General features: G+C 44.8%; 1 protein-coding gene across 2 annotated transcripts in view; it reads left to right on the top strand.

Annotated features, from left to right (window-relative positions):
• Nucleotides 1–18,920, top strand: part of SLC37A1 (solute carrier family 37 member 1) — a 60,474-nt gene extending 41,554 nt beyond the window's left edge. Inside the window, exons 13-19 of one of the 2 annotated variants that reach the window (XM_077818131.1) lie at nt 2,557–2,642; nt 3,468–3,516; nt 6,173–6,246; nt 7,900–7,978; nt 8,708–8,805; nt 11,619–11,671; nt 17,208–18,920. In XM_077818131.1, coding sequence (XP_077674257.1) covers nt 2,557–2,642; nt 3,468–3,516; nt 6,173–6,246; nt 7,900–7,978; nt 8,708–8,805; nt 11,619–11,671; nt 17,208–17,223 — 455 coding nt within the window. In that variant the 3' untranslated portion in view covers nt 17,224–18,920. Of the gene's footprint in view, nt 1–2,556; nt 2,643–3,467; nt 3,517–6,172; nt 6,247–7,899; nt 7,979–8,707; nt 8,806–11,618; nt 11,672–13,145; nt 13,233–17,207 lie in introns of those variants that run through there. The other variant, XM_077818129.1, reaches the window with a different exon arrangement.
• Nucleotides 18,921–19,420: the final 500 nt, after the last annotated feature.

Genomic DNA, 19,420 nt, shown 5'->3' with positions numbered 1-19,420 from the left:
AAAATGGCAAAATTGGCTCCAGTGGGAGCAGGATGGGGATGGTATAGCCAAATTGTATGTCATGTGACCAGCCTTAGTAGCAGGTCTTGGGGAATGAATCCACAGCCCCTCATGTGATCCTGGTGCAAGAAAGATTGGAGGATCCTAGTGTCATAGAAACCTCTGGCCCTGTCCCTTTACCCCTCTCTTCCCCTCTGTCACCACACCTCTACCCCAAAAATGTATCCTGTCCTCACCCTTGCATAGCAGAACTACACCAATTTTGCAGTTCCTCTGCACCCATATGCCACAGAGGGGGTCTCCATGCCAGTTCAGTGGAGGGCAGTGATTGGGGTGAACTGGAGGAGGTTTCACTGGATCCAGAGTTATGTAGATCTAATGGCCCCAGTACACTGAGCAAGTGACAGAAAGGGGTTGCAGCCACTGCTCTAGCCTGGCCCTGAATTTCACCTGCACTAGTGCTCTCCACTCAGGCTCTGTGCAGGAGAAGTGAATTTCACACCATGCAATTGAAAGCAAGCTTCGGTAGGTGTATCTCCGTGCTAGAGACTATACCAGTGTGGCTGCATGGCTGTAGTTATGGTGGCATAACCCTGTAGTGTAGAGGAACCCTACATGGAAAGAAGGGGTTTTTCCATCACTTTAAGAACACCGCCTCCTGGAATAACAGTAGCTATGATAATACTTAGTCCTGCCATGAGGGCAGGGGACTGAACTAGATGACCTCTCGATGTCCCTTCCAGTCCTGTAATTCTATTATTCTGATTCTATATCAGCTGAAGCATTCTTCCATTGACATAACTGTGTCTACACTGGGGTTATGTCCAGCGGCGTATTAACGCCTAGGCCAACAAGGCCTAGGGCGGCAAATTTATAATAGCAGCCAGAGGCTGCTTCCCCCGGTGCCGGTTCGGGCCCTCCGCCCCTGGCTCCGCCCCAATTCCCCCCCAACTCCACCCCTTCCCCAATCCCTGCCCCAGCCCCACCTCCTCTCCTGACTGCACCGCATTCCCCCTGTTCCCCCCTCCTTTGCAAAGCTGTTTCCCGCACAAGCACTGGCAGGCGGAGAGAAGCAGGACCCAGTGGCGCGCTCAGGGGAGGAGGTGGAGGCAGAGCAGAGATGAGGTCGGGGGGGAAGGGGCGGCAATTATTTCTGGTCCTAGGGGCGGCAAAACCATTAATCCGCCAGTGGTTATTTCAGCATAGCTATGTCAGTCGGATGTGGGCTTGCTCACACTCCTGACCAACATAGCTATGTTGACTTCTTTTAAGTGTAGACCAAGCCAAGTTAGCACCCACAAGAACAGAGATTTTATTCAGCAGTCTAAACACAAATCTCACTCGGCTGCAAATCCAAGCCACCAACATAGCTACTTGTAGAGTTTGATGGGGACCCAGATGCGTCTGTGCGGTACATATAACTGGGCATTTTGCTGTGAGGGCTGCCCTTTGAAAAGAGGTAGGGGGACAGTAGACTATGGAAGAGTTGGGAAAACAAAAGTGCACTTGAAAAATTATTGCAAAAGGGCTATAATAATTGGGTCAAATGCAATAGGAATGAGCACTTCAAAAGTATTTTTCTGTAATTTGGGGGTTATTTCTCCTGCCGTCCACATGCTTAGCAGAATATCGATCCATGGGTCTTTTCTCTCCCTGATGCAGGCTATTTTCTGGGTTTAACGCATTGATGAGAAATGGTTTTATTATTATTATTTCATTTTGTATAGCAGGAGCACCCAGGAGCCATAGTCATGAATTTAGAACCTCATTGTGCGAGGCGCTGGACAAACAAAGAACAAAAAAGAGGCCCCTTTCCTAGAGAGCATACCATCTAGGTATAGGACAAGAGGCAACATGAGGAGACAGGCAGACAGGGCAGCGCAAGGAGACAAGATGAAATCTCTACTGCATCCTTGCCAGGGTAACCAAAGGATGTATCCAGTATTAACTGAAAGCAGACACAAGATGGCTTCTGGTACATCCTACCAAGTGATTTGTGGCTCAGTAAATGTGGGTGGCATACCTCTGGATCTTACACTTGAATTTGGATGGGACACAGGGTTTATGATGATGGCTCTTTTGTCATGGTCAGACTATAACATCCTACGTGTTGAGGCTAGGCTTATTCTTCCTCCAGAGGAGACGGAGGCCTCAATTCATTGGTTCAACCCCAGAGGCTTGTTTGACGCAGTTGGGTTCCAAAACAGGAGCTGGAAAATGCTGGCGAGCCACTCTACTAATGACACAGCAATACTCTAGATGTCCCCACCAATTACATCATCTTGGGTGTACAGATGACCTCAGAAGGAGCCAATGAGACAGACTACAGTGCCCGTTGCGATTGTCCAGCTCAGTCGAATCATTTGTGGCATAGATGATGATGATAAAGCTACTAACTCAAACTAGATTTTCAGTCCTATGCTTTATGTGTGTTTATAACAGAAGCATACCTTTAGAACAATTACACTGGATTGCTGTAACTTTGGGGAAATATACGTCCAATTATATTGCATAAAATGCTCATCAAATTTATTCTTTAATGTGTCTCTTTTTCAGGTGGCATTTTGGCAGGCATGATATCAGATAGACTGGAAAAAAGGGCTTCAACCTGTGGAATGATGTTACTGCTAGCAGCACCTGCCGTAAGATCTACTCTCCTTATTTTAGTTGTGCCCTTCTGTGCGACTGGGTGAGGCTCTGTGAGCATTTCCATTAGAGATTGCTCTTCTCAGCAGTCTCTGATCATTCACCCCAGGATGAAAGTGGCTCTGAAAAGTCTCTGCACAAGAGCCAACACAGAGGTTTGGGCTGGTTTTAATAAATTAAATACGCCATTCTTTGGCACGTCATATGCTACAGAACTCTATGAAAAATTGTCACATTCAGCTGGCTTTGACAGCACTCCTTTTACTCAGTTATTCAATTCTGAATCAGAATTGGGCAAGTGATTTGTCTTTTTGATTTCAAACAACCACCAAATAATCAAAACTGCTGAGCTGTTAATGTTAGGAGTCTGGCTGCCACATATGTACATTGTGATTTTTATAGTGTACTTCTACAATGCATACACTCATCTTGCCAGAATCAGCAGAACTCTATGCTATGTTGAATTTGAAAGTCTGACGGGTTAAAAAATTATGGTCATATTAATTAGCTATCTCTATGAGACCCCGTGAGATAGGCAGCCGCATGGGGAAATTGACTGTGATTTCCATGCCTGGGGACTCCAGCAGCAAAAATAACAAACAACTTTTCATCACACAGAGAACTAGTATTTTTCATGTTGTGACATTAAGGTGATTTTTTGTGTGTGTGAAAACCTACAATTCTGTGAAGCGCAGGGGCCTTAACTTGCTCTCACTCAGCTTCAGTGGGAATTTATGCTGGTAAAAGCGTGAAAATAGAATCAAACCTTATTTTTCTGTTTTTTTACTACTTAAATGTTTACCCATTCATATCCATTACAGCTATACATGTTCTCTGCAATCAGTAAAATGGGCCTAGAAGCTACCATAGGTGAGAACTTAAATTACATTCTGCCTGCTTTTAACTGGACTTAGTTTTCTTTTACTTTTGTTCCATTCACACTGATTTTTCTGGGGGAAAAGTCTAGAAACTAATTGTCTGCTTTTCAGAGGTGTTGAACACCGGCGGCTCCCAGTGAAGTCAGTTGGATTTCTGCTTAGCCTCTTTAGAGGCCATGAACCACCCTGAGGAAAAGAGCCAGGGACAGCATTTCAGTAGCACAGTTATTTCATTTCAGGCCGTAGGAAAAATAATTGCATTAGAGTTGGTCGAAACATGGAAAACCTCATTCACAAAAACCTTGGAAAACTCAAAGCCCTTTTTATTTCAGGGATTTCAAAAAGAAATAATATTTTTCCTCCATTCAACATGTTTCATAAAAAAAAAATTTGAAAAACTTTTTGGTTTAAATATGTTTAATTTTTGCTTTTTGAATTTCTCGTCTCCCCCCATCCCCATTTTTATCCATTTCACTGCTGGTAAAGGGTGGGGGGGAACTGAGAGCCCTCCCCCTCCCCCCAAAAGACAGACAGACGAGCACACAAAACTAAGACATTTTCACCAAAAAAAATTCCAATTTTGAGAAAAGGAGACTTTTTGGGGGGGGGGGGGGGGGACACCTTTGTTTGACCAGCTCCGAATTGCATCTAGACAGATTGTACCACAAGAGGGGCAGTCTGACAGAATGGGCTGAGGGGAAGGAGGTATCTCTGTGTGGTTCCCCTTGCAGAGTTTCTCCCCAGCCATTCTGTTGGAGGGGGATGTTCTCTAGGGCTTCCCATCAAACTCCCTGGCCGTGCAGCTGAACTGGAGTCACGCTCCCAGGACCTTCCATTGCCTTGCTGCCCCTGCGATTCCCCACACACACACGCCCTTAAATATGGGTTCCCTTCCACTTAAGGACTTCTGCTAGAAAGCTAATGCCTCGTCCAAGCTGTGTCACTAGTTCCAGAGACTCTCTGTGGGCCTGGAAGGAGGACAATACCCTAGGAAGGGGAGGATGGTGTCCCTGCCACTCAGGAGGGTGAGAATCATGCACAGAGTGGCTGGAAGTGTGATCTGGGCCATTGTTTGACTTTACAGAAAGGCAGATTAAAAGTAGGAGTAGAGTTCATTGCTCTCAGCCTCAAACACTGATGAATCTGGAGAGCCCTTGTCAGGGGAGGGAGATAAGGAAATCCAAAGACGACAAAATACTCTTGAATTAATGGGAACAGTTTGATCTCCTTTTGGAAGCAGAAAGGAACATAATTACCTTAAAAATCACAACTTCTCTCTGCAAACGTTGTACCTATTATTGTTAGAAGTAACCACTGAAACATCTTAGAAGAAAACCATTTTTTTAAAAGTCTTGTCCAGTTTTAGCTTATACATTTGTATGTTGTACGGCAACTTTCACCATTTTCCCTGTTTGCTCGAGTCTTTCAAACACCAGCAGGGAGAGAAAAAGACTAGGGGGAAACAGGAAATATATGTATAAAACCACAAACATTATCCTGGGAACTCAGTGGCCAATTTTATTTTAAATGAAGAATATCTTTGTGAGTTTGCATTTTTAGGGGTCAGGAAAAATATTCCTCAAGTGGATTGGGGACTGAAGCATGCTGATAATGTGTAGAGAATTATTAGGAATTAGGTGGTCAAATATTTCTGTAAGGAAGCTCAAATAGAGGCATGTAATTGTAAGGAGAATGCACCTCTGAGCTGACCCAGTGCCCCAAAATGTACACTGTCGGATAACTCTGTTTAATGGTGTTGGGAGTCCTACTCTCTGGCTCATTGCAGACTAGAATCATTGTTAAAAGTATACATCTCTGGGTGCCATAAGCATGACTGAGTTGAGATGGGAGAGAGGGAATTTAATCAAGAAAAACTGATAGAACAGCATGCATCAACGAAAATGCTCTTGCCTCCCTGAGGCCGTGATAAGGGGCTTTTCTTTTTGCGTGGTCAGGAAATGAGTGGGGGTGAGGAGTGAGAACCCTGAATAACCAGTGAATAACACTGTTTTTTGTACCTGGAACTGAGAATGCTTGATTCCCTCTTCCAAGTATCAGAAATGGTTAAAGATTCTCTTATAAACTTAAAGGGATGCGATTTTGACCTTTTGTTTGGATAAACTCAGTTTATTTGTGGCCTCCTACCAAATACAAAAGGAGAGGAGTTGAAATGTGAAGGCAGTGCTGGTGGTGAGGTTTTATATGTATGGCACAAGCATCCAAAGGCCCTGTTGAGCTTTGGAGCCCCATTGTGGTAGGCCCTGTACAAACCGATAAAGGACTCATCTCCACCCAGAAGGGTTTACAGTCTTAAAAGGCACAAGCAGCTGAAGAGTTGGTGACGGACATAGTCATGTTCTCCACTGTGCTGAAAGCAAACACTCCTTTGTGCTTAAATCTGTCCATTACTATTGAGATGGCTTTTTACCCTTGTTTTCCCTGGTAGCCTTGTTAGCCATTTTGAAGCAAAATTGTACTTGTACAAAATTGTACTTCCCATGAATATACTCTTGTAGTTACATTGCATTTATTAAAGATATGTAGTATGTTGAATGATCAAGGTCTAGATCATCACGTGGGGTTGTGATGGAAAATAACATAAATTCTGGAAACTTTGTGTTTACTTTTCTTCATCGAACTTCCAACAGTTATGCTGCTTATCAGTGGAGCCCTGGTGAACGGTCCTTATGCACTGATCACAACTGCGGTCTCAGCTGACTTGGTGAGTTTGGCTCTTTGTTTTACATTTAGCAGACAGTCCTGCTCATTTGCCTTCATTTGCGGGGGAAAGCCTGGTTTCTGTGACGAGTAGTAAATGTGTGTAAAGCATTGAGGGCTCAATTCTGTGTAGTACAGATGTAGTGTGTGTGTGTGTGGGTTGTACTTTTGTGTACAAGGTAAAGAGTAATGAGCAGGATGGGGAGCATTAAAGAACTCAACCCTGCATTAATACAGATGAGTGGCCTCCAAATTACTCCTGCCTCGTAAGGAGATCAAAGAGGGGATCTCTTAGATAAACACTTAAGTGTGATCCTGAGCACGCACATTAAGGCCATGTCTCTTTAGACTGCCATTTGCCACCCACATCCTGCACTTTTTTTACCCTGCACCTTTGAGAGTAAGGGATCAGGTGTGCAATGGGCTGGAGACTTCTCTCCATTAGGTGTGGAGGACACTACCGGGTGCTTGCCCTTCCTTGTGCTCATGTTAGCCTCTGCTCACCCATATACTGCACCCCAGTCAGCCTGTGTGCCCTGCTGCCCTGCCACACCAGGCCCTGCAGGCTTGTGGTCTGACTGCAGCACATGCTCCATGAAAACATTGCCTGGGTACCTTTTCTTCAATTTTGCTTTTTCAATGCTAGGTAAATGTATTGCTTTGAAAGGTGCTGGATGGTGAGAGCCCTACAGAGTGAGGTCCTTCACCAGCAGAATAGGTACAGGAAAGGCAGCAGAATTTAAATCCACACCCCTCCTCAGCATTCCTCCTGTGCCTCCTTAGTGATCAAAAGGGAGCTGTAGGGTTGAGAGAGAGCTCCCCCTTCAGGTCCATTCAGTCAATAGTCTCATTGCTGTGACTGGCAGCTAGACTGTAGGATCTTGTCATGTAGACACCTGCCCTCTGGGAGCTGGATGGAAACTGCCAACTGATTTTCTCGTATGTCACTGAACAACCATCTGACACTAATGACTTTAGGTGACTGGTGACCTAGACTGAATTCTCCTCAGTGCCCTGAGTAAATGAAAGGCTCTGTCTTCTTAACAATCCCCTGAGCCATTCAAGTCTCCTATATACCAAGTTATAAAATTGTTCCTATGATCCTTAGTTTTGCTCTGCAGTCCTATTGAATAACTGGCCTAATGAAAATGGCCTTCACAACTACTTCCTTTTGGTGCCTTTTGACTCAATAACCTGCTGAGTGGGCCTTGATATGGCTTTTATCATTGATACTCTAGCTTTGTTAGTATTCTTGTCCAATTAGTGATTCTCTTCTGTTCTGCAGAGCTTTCTGATATCAACAGTGGCTGTACTGACAGACCACTATGCAGTTTCAGCGAAAAATTGCGGGTTTGAAGTGCAGCCAATTCTGCCTGAACACCTTGCATGCAGAATAGAAAGGGTTATTTATAAAGAACATCATTAAAGTAGATTGGTCATGGGCGATTTTTTTTTATTTTTATTTTTTTTAGGCAATGATAAAAGGGTCTTGTCCATAGCTATTTAAGGCTACTTGGTAAAGTTCATGCTAACATGTATTTGTCCATTATTTCATGATGTGTTTTTCTATGGGAAAGGCCAGGAGCATGAGGCAGATGCATGGCCATTTCCCAAGCTCATCTGTAAATGGTTCTGAATGGAGTATTTGTCACTGTAGGGTACCCATAAAAGTCTGAAAGGAAATGCAAGAGCCCTGTCCACAGTTACGGCTATCATCGATGGAACAGGTTCTGTAGGTAAGCTATTGTTTGGAAGCTGCCTGCCTTATCTGCAGGAGGCTTTCTGTGGCTCTAGGTGCTAAAGAATTACAATTTAGTTCTGCTCTGAAAGCGGATTAAAGCTGGCATCAAGGAGTTCCATGTCTGTGTCTCAATGATTTGCACATCACATGTGCGCAGTTTGCATTTAAAAAGATGGCCCCCCCCCAAACTGTCAGTGCTACAAAATCAACTCAGGCTCTTTGTCAAGCTGGATTCTCTCCATGTCACACCTGTCTAGTACTCAGCATCACTTTGGGAGTGGATCATGGGCAAAGATGGCTTTAGGCCTCCTTTGTACTTCCCCAGGCGTGGTGGCGGTGGGCTGGCCCCCAGCACAAATTAGAACAGTATACGCCATGGGGCTGTTCTGGACACCTGATCAAGGATGCCTTGGTTATGCCCTCTGCACCAGCAGTGGTGAGGGAGGCAGAGATTCACCGTGATAGACCTACACAATCTGCAGATGCTTCTAACCAAGGGGAATCATCCACTGGCCATCCGGCTACGCCAGTGTTATGGCAGCTTTTCAGCCATATATACTGTCTATAAACTTTATGGATCCTCTTACAAATGTGTGCCAAAATGGGTTTGCTTTTATGAAGGTTGAAACTGAGTAAAATATCCAAACATGGAATATCTTGTCATTGGAACTAGTAATGTTTCCATCTCAGAATTTTAACATGTCGTATCACTATTGTATTTTAGGTGCTGCTTTAGGGCCTCTGTTAGCTGGTCTCATCTCTCCCTCTGGTTGGAATAATGTATTTTACATGCTAATGGTGGCAGATGCATTTGCCTTACTAGTAAGTGTAAATAAAACATTTAGTGCCAGATTTCTTTCTTAAAAAGCCCTTCATGTTAAAATGGAAATTTCCTCCCGTCATTGTGATTTGTATATTCTGTTATTGAGTGGGAAGTTTCCATTCATATTGTAGAGGTATTTTTGTTTGTTTTTATTTAAAGAGCTAAGATGAGCATTTTGAAATTCTTGTTGAACTTTCAAAAAGAAAAGGAGGACTTGTGGCACCTTAGAGACTAACCAATTTATTTGAGCATAATTGAAATTGGTTAGTCTCTAAGGTGCCCCAAGTCCTCCTTTTCTTTTTGCGAATACAGACTAACACGGCTGTTACTCTGAAACTTGTTGAACTTTGAAGCCGGAGAGCCGATTAGCTTCACTGGGTGATATCTGTATGCAGTAGCTCACCAAAGGGATTGCCACAAACATAGTTGGAAGCAAAAATTTTTCTCTTTAAAGGCAGCACTGAAGCAGAAACACCAATTTACTAAAATAGTAACACATTTTGCTGCACTGCCACAGAACCAGTATCACATGGTTATGCAACTGAATGCGTCACATATTCCAATTGGATGTCCATCATGTCTTTCTCCTATTTGACATAAAAGTGTAATGGCTGGGATCATCTGAAAAGAGGCTGTTTTTGACTTGTCCTATTTTATCTTATCGAGGCAGATTATCTTCTGTGGTGTTTAAGGCAAAAGATAAGGGGTCAGGAGATCTGTGGACTAATTACTTGCTGGTGTAACTCTATTAAATTCAGTGGTTTTACAGCAGCAGAAAATATAGTCTCTAGGTTCTGTTTCTAATTTTGCCACAGACTTCCTGAATGCCCTTCGTCAAATCTCTTAACTTCTTTGTGCCTCTTGTTTGCCCCTCTGCCAAGGGAAGATGGCAATACTGACCCACCTCAGAGAGGATTAGGGAAGCTTCATTTACTAATCCTTTATAAAGTGCTTTGGTATCACTTGATGGAAGGCGGTAACAGAAGGGCTAAATTTTTGTTAGACTCTTCAGAATCAGGCCCCATCTCTCCTGTCTGATCTGCAAGGACAGTCCGATATGCCATACAGTTCCATTGAATTCAGTCACGTACATGCAGGGAAGATAGGGCGACCAGACGTCCCGATATTAGGGGCTGTCTTAAAAAGCAACTGCTTTCATGCTGCTATGGACTGGTACAAGATCCAATTCTTTTGAAGGAGCTGAATGTCCCTTTCCATCATAGATGACAGAACCCAGCAAGTGGGAAGCAGATGTTTCCAAGTGAATGAATGTGTGTTTATAAATGATTGCATAGCTTCTTTACTCAGCCATTACTGGTACTGCAAGGATTTCTACTAGCCAGTGGGTAAATTCCTTGTCAGGGCGATAAATCCAGCTATTGGAACCTTCCCCCCTCACCCCCAATATAACAAATAGCACTTTTAAGATCTATATTTTAAACTGATTTTTTTTTTCAAAAGTGCATGAGGGAATTAGGCCCTTGAATTCCAATGGGAATTAGGTGTGTAAAGGGGGAATAGGTGCCTTGGAAAATCACAGCCTTCACTTCTAAAAATAGTTGTAACTGGTTCACACTGATATTAGCCAGAAAACATGGAAGACTGACATTTTCTTAGCATAGGTTTTTCATCAAACATCATCTGTAAGATCACTCTTCTGTTCCCTCTTAATGGAGGACTGTATTAATCGGTATACCTATGACAATAAGTATAAAGGGCCTGATCCTGCAGTCAGTAATGGACCTGAGTAAGTTTAATTGCTTACAGGATTAGACCCAAATGTGTGGCCATGTCTACACTACCCGCCGGATCGGTGGGTAGTGATCGATCTATCGGGGATCGATTTATCGCGTCTAGTGTAGACGCGATAAATCGATCCCCGATTGCTCTGCCGTCGACTCCGGAACTCCGCCAGGGTGAGAGGCAGGAGCGGAGTCGACGGGGGAGCGGCAGCCGTCGATCCCACGCCGCGAGGATGCGAAGTAAGTGATTCTAAGTCGATCTAAGATACGTCGACTTCAGCTACGCTATTCTCGTAGCTGAAGTTGCGTATCTTAGATCAATCCCCTCCCTCCCCCCCAGTGTAGACCAGGCCATAGTCTCAGAGCAACGGTGGTATAAGAGTTACCATTTTTCCTGCAGTCTTGGGCTCCCTCTGCTGGTCTCGTCAGAGTCTTGCTGGTACAATAATTAAAAAGTTATTGTTAGAACTGGTAAAAAATGGAGAGGCAGGGAGGACAATCACCATGAATTTCACTCCTTTTCATCCCACAGATTTAGAAGTGGAACAATTTTTTTGTCTGAAATAGTTATCCCAAATGTTTGGAAATTGGAAGCAGAGGTGTTGGGTGGGATGGGGGTTTTCTCCAGTTTTCCCCTTCCCCTCTGCCCCACTTTGCCACGGAAAAGGTAGGCAGAAGCGAGGGTGGGGGGGGAAGAGGTTTGCAGGGAGAGGGAGAGGAAAAAATCATTTGAAAAAACAATGGGTTTTGTTTTTTCAATTTTGTCACAATGTGGGGTGGGACTGCAAAAATGTCCTAATTTGAAAAATGTCCATCAGCTCCAGTCCTTGCATAACCTCTGGATCCTTGGTGATTCAGAGAAAGACTTTGATTTAGCTCCTCTCACATGAGTGGTGCAAATTCATCTTCCAACCATTGACTGAACATGTGCGAATATAATGGGTTTCCATTCAGCTGAACTGGGATAACATTAAATGAAGAATTCAGAATTGCAGTATGCATTTGACACTGAAAACTTAGGTGAGTGGTTCACCTGTCTAGATTTTTAACCCAGATTTGTTTTTGTACAGTTCTTACTCCGTCTTATACGAAAAGAACTCCAGTGTAAGATGGACCAGACCTTGTAAGTCTTTCTTGTGTTTTTCTATATGATGATTAAATGTTTTCATATGTCATTCTTGGCCTCTCCACCTTTGTGCTCCTTCTCCTTGCAGAAATCACGGATTCTTTGTTTATGTGCATGTACCTTAATCTGCCGGTTTTCTCTGCATTGTAAAGAGTAACCTCTTTTTCTTTAAATCATGAAACTCTTTCTTCAGAACTATTTTTTAAAACAGTAGAGAAAATTGAGTTCTTTGTCACGTTCTCTGTACGTTTTCTCCAAAGGTTGGGGCCCTCTTAATTTTTCACTCTTGAGTGTGAAACTTGGCAATATGAGGGTTTTGGTTGGTTGGGGGGTGGATTTATTTTAATAGCTCAAATTGTACTTTTTTTCAGAAGTTGACAGGAAGGAAGGGTGACTCTGATTTCAAACCAGAGTAAATCCAGAGAAGTTACACTCATTTTACTTTGTATAACTCCACTGATTTAGTGGAAGGCTATGTCTACACTACGAAATTAGGTTGAATTTATAGAAGTCGGTTTTGTAGAAAGCGTTTTTATACAGTTGATTGTGTGCGTCCACAGTACCGAGGCAGCCGTCGACTTCCCACAGTTCCCGCAGTCTCCGCCGCCCATTTGAATACTGCGTAGAAATCCCAATGCTTGATGGGGCAAAAACATTTTCGCAGGTGGTTTTGGGTACATATTGTTAGCGCCCCCCCCCTTCCCTCCCTCCGTGAAAGCAACGGCAGACAGTCGTTTCGCGCCTTTTTTCCTGGGTTACCCGTGTAGACGCCATACCACAGCAAGCATGGAGTCCGCTCAGCTCACCGTCACCGTATGTCTCCTGGGTGCTGGCAGACACGGTACTGCATTGCTACACAGCCGCAGCTCATTGCCTTTTGGCAGCAGACAGTGCAGTATGACTGGTAGCCATCGTCACCATACTCCAAGGTGCTCTTTTAGCTGACCTTGGTAAGGTCGGTCAGGGGCACCGGGGCAAACATGGGGTTGACTCAGCCAGGTCATTTCCCTTTTAAGTTTTGTCTCATGGCGATTCAGTCCTGCCGGCAGTCATATTGCACTGTACTGTACAGTCGTACTGTAATGAGCACCCAGGAGACGATGGCCAGCAGTCATACTGCACCGTCTTCTGCCGAGCACCCAGGAGATGACCATGGCCAGCAGTTGTACTGCACCGTCTGCTGCCAGCAAGATGTATAAAGATAGATGAGGTGGATCAAAACAAGAAATAGACCACATTTGTTTTGTATTCATTTTCTCCCCCCTTCCTCCCTCCCTCCGTGAAATCAACAGCCTGTTAAACCCAGGGTTTTAAGTTCTAACCTTGAGGGGGCCATTCTGTTTCTCCTTGATGCAAAGCCACCCCCTTTGTTGATTTTAATTCCCTGTAAGCCAACCCTGTAAGCCATGTTATCAGTCACCCCTCCCTCCGTCAGAGCAACGGCAGACAATCGTTTCACACCTTTTTCCAGCGCAGATGCCATAGCACTGGGAACATGGAGCCCGCTCAGATCACCGCGGCAGTTATGAGCATTATAAACACTGTGCGCATTATCCAGCAGGATATGCAGAACCATAACCTGCAAGAAAAGCAAAACCAGGCAAGGAGGAGGCGACTGCAGCACTGTGACGAGAATGATGAGGACATGGACATAGACTTCTCACAAATTACGGGCCCCTGCAATGTGCACATCATGGTGTCAATTGGGCAGGTTCATGGTGTGGAACGCCGATTCTGGGCCCAGGAAACAAGCAAAGAGTGATGGGACCACATAGTGTTGCAGGTCTGGGACAATTCCCAGTGGCTGAGAAACTTTCGCATGCGTAAGGGCACTTTCATGGAACTTTGTAACTTGCTGTCCCCTGCCCTGAGGCGCAAGAATACCAAGATCAGAGTAGCCCTCACAGTTGAGAAACGAGTGGCGATAGCCCTGTGGAAGCTTGCAATGCCAGACAGCTACCGGTCAGTCGGGAATCAATTTGGAGTGGGCAAATCTACTGTGGGGGCTACTGTGATGCAAGTAGCCAACGCTATCGCTGAGCTGCTGATATCAAGGGTTGTGACTCTGGGAAATGTGCAGGTCATAGTGGATGGCTTTGCTGCAATGGGATTCCCTAACTGGTGGGGCAATAGCGGAACCCATATCCTTATTTTGACACCGGAGCACCAAGGCAGCGAGTACATAAACCGCAAGGGGTACTTTTCAGTGGTGCTGCAAGCACTGGTGGATCACAAGGGACATTTCACCAAATTCAACGTGGGATGGCCGGGAAAGGTACATGACGCTCGCATCTTCAGGAACTCTGGTCTGTTTCAACAGCTGCAGCAAGGGACTTACTTTCCAAACCAGAAAATAACCATTGGGGATGTTGAAATGCCTATCGTTATCCTTGGGGACCCAGCCTACCCCTTAATGCCAGGGCTCATGAAGCCATACACAGGCGCCCTGGAAAGTAGTCAGGAGCTGTTCAATTATAGGCTGAGCAAGTGCAGAATGGTGGCAGAAAGTGTATTTGGGCATTTAAAAGCACACTGGTGCAGTTTGCTGACTCGGTTAGACCTCAGCGAAACCAATATTCCCATCGTTATTACTGCTTGCTGTGCGCCTCACAATATCTGTGAGAGTAAGGGGGAGATGTTTATGGCGGGGTGGGAGGTTGAGGCAAATCGCCTGGCTGCTGATTACGTGCAGTCAGACACCAGGGCGGTTAGAAGAGCACAGGAGGGCGCAGTGCGCATCAGAGAAGCTTTGAAAACCAGTTTCATGACTGGCCAGGCTACGGTGTGAAAGTTCTGTTTGTTTCTCCTTGATGACCCGCCGCCCCCCCGGGTTCACTCTACTTTCCTGTAAGCTAAGCACCCTCCCCTCCCCCCTTCGATCACCACTTGCAGAGGCAATAAAGTCATTGTTGCTTCACATTCATGCATTCTTTATTTATTCATCACACAAATAGGGGGATAACTGCCAAGGTAGCGCGGGAAAGGTGGCGGAGGAGGGAAGGACAAGACCACACAGCACTTTAAAACTTTAAAACTTATTGAATGCCAGCGTTCTGTTGCTTGGGCAATCCCCTGGGGTGGAGTGGCTGGGTGGCCGGAGGCCCCCCCTCCACGTTCTTGGGCATCTGGGTGAGGAGGCTATGGAACTTGGGGAGAAGCGCAGTCAGTTACACAGGGGCTGTAGCGGTAGTGTGTGTTCCTGCTGCCTTTCCTGCAGCTCAACCATATGCTGGAGCATATGAGTTTGATCCTCCAGCAGCCTGAGCATTGACTCCTGCCTTCTTTCAGCAAGCTGACGCCACCTACTATCTTCAGCCCGCCACCTCTCCTCGCGGTCATATTGTGTTTTCCTGCACTCTGAGATTGTCTGCCTCCACGTATTTTGCTGTGCTCTGTCAGTGTGGGAGGACAGCATGAGGTCAGAGAACATTTCATCACGAGTGCGTTTTTTTCACCTTCTAATCTTCACTAGCCTCTGGGAAGGAGAAACATATGCACCTGGTGTAGGGCAAAAAAGGGAGACTGGTAGTTAAAAAGACCCATTTTATGGAACAATGGGTACACCCTTTCACGGTAAACCTTGATGTTAACATTACATAGCACATGTGCTTTCATTACAAGGTCGCATTTTGCCTCTTATTGAGGGTATGCCGGTTTGGTGTGAGAGATTCCTCACGCAGGGCCAGGCAGCAGAATTCAGCTTGCAAGCAGCCATGGTAAGCCACAGTCTTTTGGCTTCTTTAACCTTCATAACGTGTGGGAATGGTTTCAAACAGCAGCGCCCTCGTTTCCCGTACGAAGTAGCCGTTGGGTTGGCCATTAAAAATGGGTTGCTGATTTAAAAGGAGGGGCTGCGGTTTCCAGGTTCACGTGCAGCAGAAACCCAACTAACACCCTCCCCCCCTCCCCCTCCCACCACACACAATGCTCTGGGATGATGGCTTCACCCCTCCCACCACCGTGTGGCTAACAGCGGGTAAGATTTCTGTGCAGCCACAGGCAAACAGCCCAGCAGGAACGGGCACCTCTGAATGTCCGCTTACTAAAACCACCCTATTTCAACCAGGTGACCATGAATGATATCTCACTCTCCTGAGGATAACACAGAGAGATAAAGAACTGATGTTGTTTGAATGCCAGCAAACACCGGGACCATACACTGCAGTGCTTTGTTCTGCAATGATTCCCGACTACATGCTACTGGCCTGGTGTGGTAAAGTGCCCTACCATGGAGGACGGAATAAGGCTGCCCTCCCCAGAAACCTTTTGCAAAGGCTTTGGGAGTACCTCCAGGAGAGCTTTATGGAGATGTCCCTGGAGGATTTCCACTCCATCCCCAGACACGTTAACAGACTCTTCCAGTAGCTGTACTGGCCACGAATGCCAGGGCAAATTAATCATTAAACACGCTTGCTTGCTTTTAAACCATGTATAATATTTACAAAGGTACACTCACCAGAGGTCCCTTCTCCGCCTTCAGGGTCCGGGAGCCTGCCTTGGGTGGGTTCGGGGGTTACTGGGTCCAGAGTGATAAACAGATCCTGGCTGTTGGGAAAACTGGTTTCTCTGCTTCCTTGCTGTGAGCTATCTACAACCTCCTCATCATCATCATCTTCCTCGGCCCCAAAACCCGCTTCCATGTTGCCTCCCACTCCTTGGACAGAGTCAAAGCACAGGGTTGGGGTAGTGGTGGCTGCACCCCCTAGAATGGCATGTAGCTCATCATAGAAGTGGCATGTCTGGAGCTCTGAACCGGAGCGGCCGTTTGCCTCTCTGGTTTTTTGGTAGGCTTGCCTGAGCTCCTTAATTTTCACGCGGCACTGCTGCAGGTCCCTGTTATCGCTTCTGTCCTTCATGCCACTGGAGATTTTTTCAAATATTTTGGCATTTCGCCTTTTCAAACGGAGTTCTGCCAGCACGGATTCGTCTCCCCATACAGCAATCAGATCCCGTACCTCCCATTCAGTCCATGCTGGAGCTCTTCGGCAATTCTGGGACTGCATGGTCTCCTGTGATGATGAGCTCTGCATGGTGGCCTGTGCAGGTGAGCTCGCCACGCTGGCCAAACAGGAAATGAGATTCAAAAGTTCGCAGGACTTTTCCTGTATACCTGTCCAGTGCATCTGAGTTGAGAGCGCTGTCCAGAGCGGTCACGACTGAGCACTCTGGGATAGCTCCCGGAGGCCAATACCGTCGAATTGCGTCCACAGTACCCCAAACTCGACCCGGCAAGGCCGATTTTCAGCACTAATCCCCTCATCGGGGTGGAGTAAAGAAATTGATTTTAAGAGCCCTTTAAGTCGAAAAAAGGGCTTCATCATGTGGACGGGTACAGGGTTAAATCGAGGTAACACTGCTAAATTCGACCTAAACTCGTCGTGTAGACCAGGCCTTAGTGAAATCAGGTCCCTCATCTATAAATATAGCATAGAATAGGAAAGTGTATAACAAAGAATGTGGACAGCATTTTGAAGTTATTGATCTTTTGTTATGCACTGCTTCCAAACTTCTCATATTAGCTATTCTTTCACAGGTTTAAAGAACACTGAATTATGATATCTCAGACATGGAATTAAGGTCTTCATGTGTGATCAAAACTCCACCCTCAAAAGACTGGAATAAATTATTCTGTATTTGAAATTTGTCTTGTGGAGCATTTTGCACATTTACCAGGAGAGGATTGAGAAATTCAGTTGGTGAATTCCTGGTGAAGTTTTTTTGTTTTCTGTTTTTGTTTTGTTTCCTGTTTGCACATGCATCAATCTCTCAGGATGGTGACTGTTTATCACATGAAGAGACAGAAGTTTTGGGAAGCTGCTAGCTGTATGCCTTAACTGAGCCAAAAGAGAAATACCAAGTGCCTTTTGATTCATTTTGATAGGATATTTTACGTAAATCTTTAAACTGCTTATTTTTAACAAAATGGAAGGAGATTTGAGAATAGAGCGCAAAAAAGAAAATGAACTCTCTTCAGATGCTCCAGCAGTGGAATGTGCCAATGGTACTAGCAAAGCATTTGTGAGCAAAGTGTCCTTTAAGAACATAAGAGCGGTCACACTGGGTCAGACCAATGGTCCATCCAGCCCAGTATCCTGTCCTCCGACAGTGGCCAGTGCCAGGGTCCCCAGAGGGAATGAACAGAACAGGTCATCCTCAAGTGATCCGTCCCCAGTTGCCTATTTATGCCACATCTTAAAAGATAAGGTCATCACACTCTTTGTGAAGGTACCAGCTGGCTCAGATTCACTGCTATTCAATATCCTGAAACAGTAAGAAAGTGGTTTGAGCATATTATCAGACTTTATCTACAGCACTAACTGATCCTACATGAGCTCATGCTCAAATAAATTGGTTAGTCTCTAAGGTGCCACAAGTCCTCCTTTTCTTTTTGATCCTACACTGTAAACTCCCAAGGGCAGCATTCTGCTCTTTTATGTATAATATATTGGAACTTGTACATAAGTAGTTACAATGTACTGTGAAAAAGTAGCCTACACTGGCTCTCTGGAGGCGGAGTTTTGCTCATTTGGGGTTGTCAGAAAAGGATACTGAAACAACAAAGAGACTTATTAAGGTGAAGCATTTCTGTAAGGCGTTTGAGTGATTTTGAGGGCGTTATATACTGGTTGAGCAAACGTCATCGAATTGTTTTGTTGTTAAGTCGATCGGCTACTTTGGAGTTGCCGGTTATTTTTAATTGGGAGGGCAAAGGCGTGGTCTCATCTGTGACTGAAGCTTTACTAGTTCCTTTTTTTTTTTCTTTAATGGGTGAACAAAAAATTGATCCTGGTTTAAACCCTGATCCTGAAATGGTGTGGAGTTCAAGCGCCCCCCTTGACTTCAATGGGGCTGGATGCCGAAGCAGGGAGTCTGTCCACTCAGAGCTCATTGCAGGATCAGGACCTTAATCATAGCACCAAAAATCTGTCAACAGACTAATGTTGCAGTCCAAGTACAGAGCCAAAGTATATGGTTTTTTAAAAAAAACAAACCTGACCCCACACACTGGCCGTAAAGTGGATAGAGGAAATTCAGAGGTTTATATTATCCTGTAAGTGCAAGCGTTAGTGTTTTCATAATACACTGTTTCTTCTTGTTCTGACAGTTTTTAATCTCCTTCCAATAGAAGACAAGCTTCTGGTGAATATTTGTAAGATGTACAATAATATTAAAGGGAATTTCTATAAAAGAGATGTTTATGTGGACTATAAAGGTTAAATAGACTTTAACTGTATATTCTTATAATGTGTATTTATTAAACCTCTCTGTAACTGTTCTTCTGAATTTTGCTTTTTTAACTTTTTTACAAAACATGGGGGTACTGTACATACCTCACTTGCTTAACAAAATAACCTTTTTTAAAATAAGCCTCAAAACATACAAAGAAATGTCTTCTTTCTCATCAACTTTTTGTTTGCATTTTTGTTTCTGGCACAATGCTTAATCTTTTTGGGTTGTTTTGGGTGGGTTTTTTTGTTTTTTAATTCTTTAACCTTTGAGCAATTGTTCTTGAACTCATGCTTTTCTCCTGTTTTTTTGCATTTTTGGCCCTGGTTCAGCAAAGCGTTTAGGCACGTGCTTAAGTGCCATTGACTTGAACAAGACTTCACAAATGCTTAAGCTAAGCACTTACTTATGCACTTTGTTGCAAATAAAGGTCCCTACTCAGCAAAGAATCGGCCTCAATCCAATAGATTTATGCATGTGCCAAAGTCCGTGTTTGTGATCCAAACGGTCTCTGTCCTG

The sequence above is a fragment of the Eretmochelys imbricata genome, chromosome 1 (genome assembly GCF_965152235.1).
Source record: "Eretmochelys imbricata isolate rEreImb1 chromosome 1, rEreImb1.hap1, whole genome shotgun sequence".
Taxonomy (NCBI): Eukaryota; Metazoa; Chordata; order Testudines; family Cheloniidae; genus Eretmochelys; species Eretmochelys imbricata.
Note: the sequence above shows the minus strand (reverse complement) of the source record. Positions and strands in the feature narration are given on the sequence as shown.